General features: G+C 36.6%; 1 protein-coding gene across 1 annotated transcript in view; it reads left to right on the top strand.

The window, feature by feature from the left end:
- Positions 1–13,703, top strand: part of CUBN (cubilin) — a 260,304-nt gene that overhangs the window by 64,544 nt on the left and 182,057 nt on the right. The window contains exons 23-26 of the mRNA XM_082742010.1: positions 7,414–7,603; positions 8,871–9,031; positions 9,438–9,619; positions 10,579–10,735. Coding sequence (XP_082598136.1) covers positions 7,414–7,603; positions 8,871–9,031; positions 9,438–9,619; positions 10,579–10,735 — 690 coding nt within the window. The remainder of the gene's footprint in view (positions 1–7,413; positions 7,604–8,870; positions 9,032–9,437; positions 9,620–10,578; positions 10,736–13,703) is intronic.

Raw genomic sequence — 13,703 nt, 5'->3', positions numbered from 1 at the left:
CACATTTATGTTTATGATCCATTTGAGCTAATTTTTCTATATCAGATATGAATTATGTGCCCGAGTTAACAAATGGTAGTTAATGTTCAAACACTATTTGTTTTAAAGATTCTCCTTTTTTCACTGAATTGCTTTTACATTCTTGTTGCAAATCAATTGCCCATGCATGTTTAGGTGTGCTTCTGGAATCTCTATTCTATTCTATAGGACTCAATATTATATAATTGTATAGTGTATCTTAAAATCAGAAAGTATAAGTCCTCCAGGTTTTTCAAAGTTGTGTTGGTTATCCTAGATCCTTTACATTTCTATAGATCTTTTAGAATCAACTTTTCAAGTTTTACTTTAAAAAACTACATCAAACCAAATCAAAACAAAACTTATTGGGAATTTGATAGAGAATATATTGAATTTATAGATCAGTACAGGATCAAAGTGCATCTTAAATTGAGTCTTCCAATTCATAAACATATTTTACTTCTCCCTTTATTCAAATATTTTTAAATTTCTTCCAGTAATGTTTTAAAGTTTTCACTATAGAGTTTTTGCACATTCCCATTGAACTTATTATCAAGTGCTTTATGTTTTTATACTTTTATAAATGATGTTTTAGGGACACCTGGGTGGCTCAGTTGGTTAAGCATCTGCCTTTGGCTCAGGTCATGATCCCAGGGTCCTGGGACTGAGTCCTGCATTGGGTTCCTAACTCAATAAGAGCCTGCCTTTCCCTCTGCACTGCCCCCCACCCCCGGCTCATGGTCCATGTGCGCTTGCACCCTCTCTCTTTCTCTCTCTGACAAGTAAATAAATAAATAAAATCTTTTAAAAAAATAAAAAACAAATAAATGATATTTTAACTTTCATTTTTTAATTGGCTCATAATTGCAAGCTAAATTGATTTTTCTATATTTAATATTAAATTATATTTAATATTTAATTAATATTTAAATATTTTGTATTTTACCTTGTATTCTGTAACTTTGTTAAAATCAGTTATTCTAGTAACTTTTTAATAGATTATTTAGTATATTCAACATAGATGATCATACCTGTGAATAATAACAGCTATATTTTTTCCTTTTCAATATCTCCCTCTCACCTTATCACAATGGTGAGTGACTTCTGTATTATGTTGAATAGACGAGATAAAATCAAACATATTGGCCTTGTTCTCAATCTTAACAGGAAAGCATTTAATCCTTTATTACTAAGTGTCATGTTAGCTTTGGGTTTTTCATAGATGTTCTTCTTTTGCTACTATTCTCTTTTCTTTTCAGCTTACAGAAGTTTTTAATACTCCATTTTATTGCCTACATGGACTTTTTTTAATAAAAAAGATTTATTTTTATTTATTTATTTATTTATTTAGAGCATGAGCAGGGGGAGGGGCAGAGGGAGAGGGAGAGAGAATCTCAAGCAAACTCCTCTCTGAGCATGGAGCCTGATGTGAATCTCCAGGTCATGACCCTGAGATCATTACCTGAGCTGACTGACCTTAACCAACTGAGCCACCCAGGTGCCCTTCTCATTAACTTTTTAATTATATTTCTTTTTTGTATATTTGCTCAAGGCCTAACAAAATACTTTCTTAGCATATCAGTAAGTCTGCTTAGAGTTAATATGATGCTACTTTCACTTCACACCTTATATTTTATACCTGATACTGTATCTCACACACTTCTCACATTATAAATATAATAACCCCACAACAGTATGTAATTCTGTCTGCCTCTTCTTAATGCTACTTTAATTGTATCTTTTTAATTCTAATTATAATATAAACTCCACCTTACATTTTTTTTTTTTTTTTTTTGCTTTAAATGATTAGTTGTCTTTTAAAGAAATAATGAGAAGAAGAGAAATCTTTACATTTATCTAGTTGCTTACCATTTCTGGCTTTCTTCAGTCCTTCTTAAACATATATGTTTCCCTCTGGTGTAATTTGTCTTTGACATAACGACATTGTTAGTTTTTCATGTAGTATAGGTCTTCTAGTGATGAATTCTCTCAGCTTCTGTTTATCTAAAAATGATCTTTTTGCACTCTCATTTTGAAAAAACTTTATCAGGGGTTACCTGAATGGCACAGTTGGTTAAACTTCTGACTCTTGGTTTCAGCTCAGGTCATGATACCAGGGTTGTGGGATGGAGCCCCCAGTTGGGTTTCATGCTCAGCATTGGGTCTGCTTGAGATTCTCTCTCCCTTTCCTGCTGCCACTTCCACTCATGCTCTCTCTCTCTCAAATAAATAAATCTTTTTAAAAAGTTTTTTTAAAAAAGACACTTTTTCTGGGTAATTAAACTGTTTTTCTGTCAACACCTTAAAAATATATTCCATTTTCTTCTTGCCTCCATTGTTTCTAATTAGAATCCAGCTACTATGCATATCATGGTTTTCCTGTATATAATGTGTCATTTTTTCCTCTGGATCCTTAATTTTTCTTGTATTTGTTTTTCAATGGTTTGAGGTACCCAAGTGTGATTTTCTTTTGTTTTTCTTGCTTAAGATTAACTCAACTCCTTGAAGCTAATTTGATTTTTTTAAGTCAATTTGGGAGAATTTTAGTCACTATATTTTTTCTTTTTTACCTATTTTCATTATCTTCTCCTTCTGGGTCTCCAATTATATGTGTGCTAAACTATTTGGCAATTTTTTTTTCTATGTTTTGAGAATCTGTTCATTTTTCTGCACATTCTCCCTTTTTTCCCTTCAGATTAAACCATTTCTATTCACACACCTTCAAGTTCAATGATCCTTTTTCTTCTACCTCAAAATTTCTATTAAGCCCATCTATGAATTTTTAAATCTCAATTAATATACTTTATTTTTAAAATTTCAGTTGAGTTAACATATAGTATTATTATTAGTTTCAGGTCAGTTGATGTACTTTTAAATTATAGAATTTCCCTATGATTCTTTTAATAGTTTCCTTTGTATTGCCAAGATTTTCTATGTATTTACCATTGAGGCTGTATTTTTCTTTAAGTCTTTGAGCATATTTCTAGTAGTTGTATTAAAGTTTTTGTCTGCTAATCTAATATCTGGCCTTCTTTGAGTCACAAGGTCACGTTTTTTCTTGACTATGATTTATATTTCTCTAAAATAGTTAATTTTTCTCTAACAAATAACAACAGCTCTTGAGTTTTATACTGGATATGGTAAATGATTTGTGTAAAGACTGCTTTCTCTTTCTCTGAAGCTTTATGGCAGTTCAATATTTAGCTGATTATTTTATATACTTGTATAGGTTTGTATTTTGTATTTGTTAAGGCATATTTGTGAAAATCCTCAGGTGTTTCCCAAGTCCTTCTAACTAGGTAGGTCTCAACCTCTAAGTTTCGCTCCTACAGGCCTTGTCAAGACTTATACTTTAGTAGGGAAATTCGAGGAAAGCTTACTCTTGGTCATGGTCCTCATTTCTAAGGTGTGGCCTTTCCAGGTCTCAGATGGGTATTTGACATGTAAAAGAGGGGATTCCGACGGGGGGAGAACTCCATACTCTCCCAGGATTGCCTGGTTTCTGTATCCAGCCTAGCAGCAGCTACTCTCTGGCATGCCTTTTGAACTCACCTCATGTATGCCCAGCCCAGGCTCAGGCAAGAATACACGGGGAACTTTACACAGATGGCTGGTCTTCCTCTCTGTAGAATTCTTCCCTACATTTCCCTGCAGTCCCAGCTTTTTTGACAGCCCTAAACTCAGATTCCTGCTTCCTCAGCTAACCTGTCATTTACTGCTTGGACTTGAGCAAACTGCTGTGATCAGAAAATTCTGCATAAAGAGCCAAGGAAATAGAATTCCACCTCATGAATTTTCTGTCTGTCAAGAATCACAATCTTGAGCTGCCCATTGCCCGGTGCCTCATATATTTTGCCCAGTTTCATAGTTGTTATGGAGAGGGGCTAGTTTAGTACTTGTTATTTGTCATGGCTGGAAGAAGAGATTTCTATAGTTTAGATTGAATAAACATGATAAAATATTAAAGAATCTTAACCTACTCAGTAAAGGAATAGGAAGGAGAGAGAGCAGGAACATGAGATAAGAAAAGTGGAGGGGGAAATAGGATGGGGAGAGAGAAAGTGGGAAGAAAATAGAGACTTGTCCCACCCTCTCAGTTTTCAATACACAGTTATGTAATAAAATGTTAACAAATATTTATTAGATGTATTCTGGTCCTGATAATGTGGTAAGTGACAGTTAATAATTGTTAGTAAGGTCCTGTTTACATTTTCAGGCATAGTAGAGGAAATGTACTCCCATAAAGACAGCCACAATTCCGTATTTTGGGAGCTTAATTGCTATTTGCATAAAGTTTTATTGAGCACAAGAAAATTAATTCTGCTTGATGTGGAGGAGTTTCACAGAAGAAGTGATATTTGACTTTGACTTTAAATGATGTCTGAGTTTATTTGTTTAATGGTGTGTTGGGGTAGAAGGGAAGTTGTTAGATAAAACATTTCAAAGTGAACAGTGTGAGGACCATTTGAATACACAAGGGACTATGTTTACCTTTGTGCCAGAAAAGAAGCTTAATGAGTAAGTCAAAATCTCAGTAGGGGTTAAAAAACAAATACCAATTGTGGCACAGTAGTCCCTTGCATATGGACAAGGTACAGGAAAATAAATCATCATTACTTCTCAAATATTTGTTGAATTGGTTCTTTTACATGAGATCCTGCTCATACAAACCATTCACCTGCAGACTAATTGCAAGTTGCATTAGAAATATCCAGTACAGTTGTATTTCCTTTCTGGAAGTAGAGTGGGTAAGCATGAAATATTATCTCTAAGAACAAATGACATATAGATTTGCTCTAGATATTTGACTGACTGGCTAAAACTACCTGAATGTGGGGTGGTCAATGAGTCTGCCAGTTCTATCAGCTCAGGGAGACTGCGTCATAACCTTCATTTAATGTACATTTGATCCATGAACTGTTATCGTAGTAATACTCATTATTGATCTGAAATACTTACTAGACCACTTCGACACCCGCTCTGTCTGCCCCTCTCTCCCCCGACCCGCCTTCCTCCTCCCCTTCCCCTTCCCTCTTTCCTTCCAGCTTTCCTCCTTGAAGGAATATTTCTTGGCAGACTGCAGAAAACTATGCAGTATTCATAATTGAAGTTAAATAACACTTTCAATTTTTTTCAATAAAGTAAAACCTTGCTGGCTTGCTGTTTAAAATAGAGTAAGTCCAATATTGGATGAGTACCGTTCCTCTGAGGGTTATACACAAGTAGTAGAACTTGTAATATTTTCTTTTTTTTCTTAAGATTTTATTTATTTATTTGACACAGAGCGAGAGAGAGAGAGAGAAAACACAAGTAGGGGAAGTGGTGGGAGCAGGAGAAGCAGGCCTCCCGCTAAGTAAAGAGCTGGATGCGAGGTTTGATCTCAGGACCCTGGGATCATGACCTGAGCCAAAAGCAGCTGCTTAACAACTGAACCACCCAGGTGCCCCAAGGACTTGTAATATTCTCTTTGCATCTTTGTACTCTCAATATCAGTGGCTCCTCTCTTCCGACTGTGATTATTCAGCAACAAATGGGAAATTAGACATCCAAACATCCTCATTTTCTTTTTTTTTTTTTTTTTTTTTTTTAAAGATTTTATTTATTTATTTGACAGAGAGAAATCACAAGTAGATGGAGAGGCAGGCAGAGAGAGAGAGAGAGGGAAGCAGGCTCCCTGCCTAGCAGAGAGCCCGATGCGGGACTCGATCCCAGGACCCTGAGATCATGACCTGAGCCGAAGGCAGTGGCCTAACCCACTGAGCCACCCAGGCGCCCCCTCATTTTCTTTTTTCACCCTTAATAAAGTATAATAGCTTATTCTCCCTCAGAACCTTTTAGTAGGAGGCCTGTGTCGACTCCTGGACCCTACCTAGATTTATGTTATTACTAGATACAATTGCAACTACATTAAAAATGCTTGAAACTGGATTTTCTTTGGAAAATATCTCAGATTTGAAGGGCATAGGAGATTGAGTGGGGTGGTTGGTAAATATAGAGCCTGATGGACTGAATAGGGGAAGTTAAAATTCTTAAAAGTAGAACAGTTAATGCTGAATTACAGCATAAAATTGTCCAAGTATTATTTTTTTGAGGATTTATTTGAGAGAGAGAGAGGGAGAGACTCTCCAGAAGCCTAGATGTGGGAGTCCATCCCATGGCCCTGAAATCATGACCTAAACTGAAATCAGGAGCAGGACGTTTAACCAAGGGAACCACAGAGGCACCCCTCCAAGTATCTTAATGTTTAATGTGAATGATCTGATTTATTCCTTATCATGTATGTTCTACTTTTTCTACACTTTTCTGAACTATTTTGAAACATAATGATGATTACTACCATTTATTGAGCATATACCATGTGCCAAGCCATTTAATTATGCAACTCTCTAACACATATATGTAGAGTCCAATATAGTTGCCATCCCCATTTGGGAGATGAGGCTCAGAGAGGTGAAGTAATCTGCCCAAGGTCACATAGCTTGTCTGTGTTTGAGGGAGGCATTGATTCAAGCTCAGCCTGATTCCCGACACTTACCTTCTATTCTTCACGTGGCCAAGATACCTGCTTTGTCATTATTCATAAATGCATGCTTTGATGAAAACCATTTTATTTATTTATTTATTTGTCAGAGAGAGAGAGAGCACAGGCAGGCAGAGTGGCAGGCAGAGGCAGAGGGAGAAGCAGGCGCCCTGATGAGCAAGGAGCCCGATGTGGGACTCCATCCCAAGACGCTGGGATCATGACCTGAGCCGAAGGCAGCCAGTTAGCCGATGGAGCCACCCAGGCGTCCCGATGAAAACCATTTTAAAAGAAGGTTATGAAAAGGACAGAACTGAATCATTTCTAGCGCCCCTCTATGATTTCCATGGTTGAGCCTAATGTTTAATGGTTAGGTTAATGCGCATAAATTAAAACATTATAACACTTCCAAGATCTAAAAAGTTAAGATATATGTAACGATTTGTACTACATAGCTTACTTGGGCTTACTATTATTTTTTTTAAGATTTTATTTATTTATTTGACAGAGAGAGACACAGTGAGAGAGGGAACATAGCAGAGGGAGTGGGAGAGGGAGAAGCAGACCTTCCGCAGAGCAGGGAACCCGATGCAGGACTCGATTCTAGGACTCTGAGATCACGACCTGAGCCAAAGGCAGACGTCTAAAAACTGAGCCACCCAGGCGCCCCTCTTAGGCTTACTATTAATAATTATTTTTGCCTTTGAGATTTTAAAAAAATCTTTATTTTGAAAGGAAATCATTATTTAACATTCAATGGCCTATTAAAAATCAAGTACATTGGCATAAATTGATGAAATGTGTATCATTGAATGTCTTATAGATATAGCCTGTTATTTTCTCTTTTCTCCATTATGCTGTATTTCTTCCCACAGCATGCATGGAAGACTATACAGAAGAATCTGGGACTTTCACTTCTCCAAACTTCCCTGATAATTATCCCAACAATTGGAAATGTGTTTATAGGATCACGGTGGAAACCAGCCAACAGATTGCATTACACTTCACAAATTTCTCTTTGGAGGAGGCCATTGGTGGGCACTGTATAGATTTTGTGGAAATCAGGTAAGCACCTTTATTTCATCACCTTTTCTGTTATTGGTTTTCATTCATAATCTTTCCTGGACAGGGTAAAGAAAACACATGGAAATTCTCTCTAAAGCGGACTGTTGTGCCCTTTCTTGCAAGATACAAAGCTTGCCATGTGGACCCTGATTTAACAGAAGAAAAGCAGAAAATTGCATAAGTTTCAGGGGTTATTTTGAAGTGATTATTTTATTGAGAATATTTGAAAATAAACTCCAGATTTTATTTGGACAGATTAAACGGATGTACTACTACTGTGAAATTAGATCCTTGCAATTATTAAAAACCTACCTTCCTTATGGGAAAATAAATTTAAATTTTAGGCTGTTCATTGTCCATTTGGTCTAATTATATCACAAAAATGATGGTAAGATAACAACCATAAAGTTTTTAGAAAGTTTTTTGTGTTCAACTAATAAAAGTCTAGGCTTGTGAATTTTAGTGTGAGACCTTTTCTTCTTTACTTCTTTGGTATTTAGAGAGAATGAGTTTAAAAAGTTATATTTGCAGTAAAAGTAAGTTAACCTATATGTTGCTATCTACTCAGATCATTACATTGAATTAATGAGACTAATATCTTGGTGTGTATTTAGTTAAATTTTGTATTTGGCTTTTTGAAAGCCTAGAATATTATACTTTTTATTTTATTCTATGATGTAAAGTGAGGTACTAAAATAATAAATCACATTTGTATCATCTCATGCCAAAATAACATGAATTCTAAGTTTACAATAATTTAAATCATCGTTTTTTTTAAGCTTGAAAAAACTACAGATTACAAAGTAGATATAAAACTCCCAAAAGTTCTTGGGGAAGAATTATTTTCAAAATTTTGCTAAATATGCCAAATATAAGATTAAATTTTGAAAAATTCAAAATAGAAGGAAAACATTTCAGTTTTCTCTGTAAAATTAAGCAAAATTTGTTTATACTGTTAATAATTATGGTTTCTGTATCCCATTATATATTATGTATGTAATTTCTACATATTCATTCTCTCTGTATTCTCTGACACATTTGCCAGATGCTTCTCTCAGCTTGAAATTGGTTATATAAAATGTCGCATGAACCAAAAATGATGTTCCTTCTTAAGCCATTCACTTGAAATTGTGACTTGGAGTATTATGAAGAAAGGTTGACTGACATAAACTGATCTGTTGCAATCTCAAAGTTCAAATAATATTAAATGTTTATACAGTAATATTATCAATAACCAATAAATGATCTCATCTGTGTTTTGTCACAGAGATGGAGGCTATGAAAGTTCACCATCCCTGGGAACATACTGTGGCTCAAATCCACCTCCAAGAATCATCTCTCATAGCAACAAACTATGGTTACAATTTAAGAGTGACTTCCTTGGCTCGGGGCCTGGATTCTCAGTTAACTGGGATGGATCATTGACCGGTAAATGGGAAAGAGCTGTCTTTCCTTGGAGAATCTGGTCTGATTGGTTTCTTGATTCATAGATTGTCATGCTTTCATCCAGTTTTTTTTTTTTTCAGCTGTATTTTGTCATTACTGTCTGTACTAAACTTCAACATTACAAATATTTCTGAATTAACAGCCGCTGCTTTGGTTTTGTTTTCGAGGATGGAACAAGTGGAAATATTCTGGTTCCACGATATCTTTCCTTAAGCTGGTCATCATGATTAGGAGAAGGAAAGGATGTTGACATAGGCTAGCTACTCTTTGGAGACGCAGTGTGTTCTGCTACAAAAGAGAGTAGCAGTAACCCCAGTTTATATAGATAGGAGAATTCCATTTTACCAAGAAGAAAAACATTTGGGTCATCTCATCTTTTCTCCTGTAGGATGTGGGGGCAATCTCACGACTCCCACTGGTGTGTTCACTTCTCCCAACTACCCGATGCCCTACTACCACAGCTCTGAATGCTATTGGAGGTTGAAATCCAGCCATGGCAGCCCATTCGAACTGGAATTTGAAGACTTCCACTTGGAGCATCACCCAAGCTGCACGTCGGATTATCTGGCGGTACGTATGGGGTTCATTGGTTTACTTCACTGCTCCCATTTTTTTCCCTCTTTGAAATTCGGGAAAGAGGAATACTTAAAATATCCACATAAAAAGCTCAAACCAAAGAAAAGAGAAAAAAGAAAATGTGATGAAAATGACAGCCTTCTAAGTATGGCAGGTATTATGGAAAGGATTGGTATACTAAGTATTTAAAATATATTGAATATGGGCTGTTAATATATGATTAAAATCTCCCAAAAGGAGTCATTTCTACATATTCTTTAAAAAAAAAAAACAATGTAGAGGACTATATTGGTGAATTAGAGAAGATAATTGAAGTCATCAGGTAGGACTTCATAAGTACAGCAATCCATCCTTGACCATGAAATAAAAAACCAAATAAAAAATGTATTACAATGTTGTAAATTATAAACTGTGAAATCAAAAACAAGGAGAACTGCTGAAAATAGCTATGGTCTCAAAAATACATATTAGTCTTTCATTTTTAACCCTCAGATTTCAGCCTGGGTTTACCCCCTTATCATTATTCACAGCCATGGCTAAATGGCCCAACTTCACTACCTACGTTTATAGACATTTACATATAATTTTAAATTTTTTGATATTTTGGTTCAGGGCTCTTCTTTTGTTATGTCGTGCATTTCATGTATTTTCCCACTTGTTAAGAATTGGGAGTCCTGGGCGCCTGGGTGGCTCAGTGGGTTAAGCCGCTGCCTTCAGCTCAGGTCATGATCTCAGGGTCCTGGGATCGAGTCCCGCATCGGGCTCTCTGCTCAGCAGGGAGCCTGCTTCCCTCTCTCTCTCTCTCTCTCTCTGCCTGCCTCTCCATCTACTTGTGATTTCTCTCTGTCAAATAAATAAATAAAATCTTTAAAAAAAAAAAAAAAAGAATTGGGAGTCCTTTTCATAATGTCTATGGCCACAATCCTCTGACATTTTAAAATGTTTCATTAAAGGTGTATGACGGCCCAAGTACCAGCTCTCATTTGCTAAGTCAGCTTTGTGGGAATGAAAAACCGCCTGTCATCCGTTCTAGTGGAGACAGCATGTTTTTAAAATTCAGGACAGATGAAGGTCAACAAGGAGGAGGCTTCCTAGCCAAATACCAGCAGAGTAAGTATGCATTCTGGCGGCCCCGTGCCTTTGGTGGGTCCTCAATCTCCTGATAGTGAAACAAATGGAAATGAGAATAACCCATTGGTTTGAGCAATTGAAATAAATCTTTGCTCTCTGCTCTCTATGAGAAAATTTAATTCTACTTGACAGAAAAGTGCTTAGCATTAAATTTAATAACATATAGCTAAAGCATGTGGTAAGCTATACAAAATGGAGTATTTAATATGCTGAGAGTGTTGCCATTTGGCTAAAGATCAGCATAGCAGGTTAACAGCAGATGGGTTTTCATTTTATCAAACACTACAATCTTCTAATTAGACATTATTCCATTGCACATAGTATCTCCCACACTGGGTTGTTTGTTTTTTTGTTTTTTTTTTTTGGTCTTGTACTTCAAATGGTACCTTAATTTTTATTTTTTTAAAGATTTTATTTATTTGACAGAGAGGGAGAGAGATCACAAGTAGGCAGAGAGTCAGGCAGAGAGAGAGGGGGAAGCAGGCTCCCTGCTGAGCAGAGAGCCCAATGTAGGACTCGATCCCAAGACCCTGAGATCATGACCTGAGCCAAAGGCAGAGGCTTAACCCACTGAGCCTCCCAGGAGCCACAAATGGTATCTTAATTTTTATTAAGGGAAACTATATTCTTTTTTTTTTTTTTTAAGAATTTATTTACTTATTTGAGAGAGAGACAGTAAGAGAGAGCATGAGTGACGAGAAGGGCAGAGAGAGAAGCAGACTCCCCATGGAGCTGGGATCCTGATGCGGGACTCGATCCCGGGACTCCAGGATCATGACCTGAGCCGAAGGCAGTCGTCCAACCAACTGAGCCACCCAGGTGTCCCAAAGGAAACTATATTCTTATAAATCAGATGTAAAGTGCACATTCTTTTTTTTTTTTTTAAGATTTATTTATTTATTTTAGAGAGAGAGAGAGAATGAGCAAGTGGGGGGAGGGGCAGAGGGAGAATAAGAATCTGAAGCAGACTTCCTGCTAAGCACAGAGCCCCATGGAGAGCTGATCCCAGGACCCTGAGATTGTGACCTGAGCTGAAACCAAGAGTGGAGGCTCAACTGACTGAGCCACCCAGGTGCTCCTAGTACAGTCTTTATTGTGGAAAAAGCTGGTCATTGTAGAGATGTCATTTTAAAATCTACTTTCCTATGAGGCCACATGGTAGAATGAAAAGAATATTGTATAAAGGGTCAAGGAGCCCAGAGGTTTTTCCTGGCTCCTAATCTCTGAGAAGATCACTTTTCTTCTCTGAGGTTCCATGATTTCTTAAAAGGAGATTAAACAACACCATTATGAAAGCGTCCTCAAGGTCTAGAATTAATTTTTTTTTTTTGAGAGTTGAGAGAGTGTGCACGTGTGCACACCCATGTACACAAGCACGTGGCAGGGGGAAGGGGGAAGGACAGAGGGAGAGAGTCCCAAGCAGGCTCCATGCTCAGCACAGAGCAGAAGCAGGGCTCCATCTCACCACCCTGAGTTCATGGCCTGAGCTGACATCAAGAGTGGGTCGCCGAGTCAATGGAGCCACCCAGGCGCCCCTAGAACTAAATACTTTCTAATGTTAGTTTCAATATGGACATTTAAAGAAAACAAGGCTTCCTTGAATTTATGTTACTTAATAAACACTTGTGGTTTAGAAAGTACGTTCCTTGTCCACTACACCTAAATTTATCTATATTTTGACACAGTTACATAAAAATAGAACTGCAAGTCACAAGATCATAAACTGAACACACAAAATCCCCTTGAATTCATTGAAAGCGTATTAATGTTTGATCTTGACTATGTGTGAATTTGCAAATATTCACATTCACTTACAGTTGAAGGTTAGGCTGAATTCTAGTTTTGAATACTGAGTTTTAATGATAAAATGCTTTTATTCTTCAGAACTTCAGCATAGTCTATGGAAAGCTCTCCTAAATTCTCTCAGGAATAGATCTTTTTGGTCAAACATGTAATCATGTCTCTAATTTTATTATTGCTGTGGTAATTTGCTTCTTGGTTATAGACTGATTATTTATTAAAGATTCCTCCCTTTTATTCCTGTGATTATTTTATTTTTCTCTTGTAATTTCGGAACACTGAAGGAGTAACAGCGTACATGGGATAGAGGTCCTTAAAGGCAAAATCAGAGCTAACCTGTGAGATTTTCTGTAAAATTTGTCATATGAAATTGGAGGTTTGCAAATAGTAGAATTTCTGAGCACTGAGAGAAGCTCATATGGTTTCATGGAATATATTTTCCTCTGCCCAGACTTGTAGGCATCGTGGCACACACTGCCTCTCTGCCTGATTGCTGTAACTTCTCACAGGCATTTAAGACCATGACATTGTCCTTTAGAATTCCTTTGTGGACAAAAAGAGAAATGAGAATAGAGAATAGAGAAATGAGAATAGAGAAATTTCTCTAATGAGAAATAGTTTGAGTATTCCCCTGCTCTAGCAAGAAAGATTCTGAAGAGCTACAAAGGTATACTTTTCCATACCAAAGATTATCTATCTATATATATATATATAATGTTCTAGTTTATTTAGATTATATATATAGTGTTCCAGTCATCTGTCAGTCATCACTATAGTAGTAGAAATGCATATATGAACCACATTTTTCAGAGCCTATTTTTTTAATATAATGTTTATTTTTCTCATTCTCTTTTATCACACAGTATACAGACAATGTGGACAAGGTTTGAGAAAAGGGATGTATATGCCTTGTTCAAGCCCTTAGTTTGGGTTGTGTTTGGCACTGACTCCCGGGACTAGCCACACCTTGAGGTACCTGGCATAGTGTTGTTGCAAACTCAGCTGAGGAAAATGCCACCCGTAGATGGAAGACTTTTTTCAGAATTTAAGATTTTTGTTTCTTCTTCCTATCCTTTGCATTCCCTCCATTCATTTGGTACTTCCCGATGACTAACTAGAGCAATAATGGAGCCTTTCTTGTGAATTT

The sequence above is a fragment of the Mustela nivalis genome (assembly GCF_964662115.1).
Source record: "Mustela nivalis genome assembly, chromosome: 7".
Taxonomy (NCBI): Eukaryota; Metazoa; Chordata; class Mammalia; order Carnivora; family Mustelidae; genus Mustela; species Mustela nivalis.
This window is presented reverse-complemented; position numbering and strand designations above follow the sequence as displayed.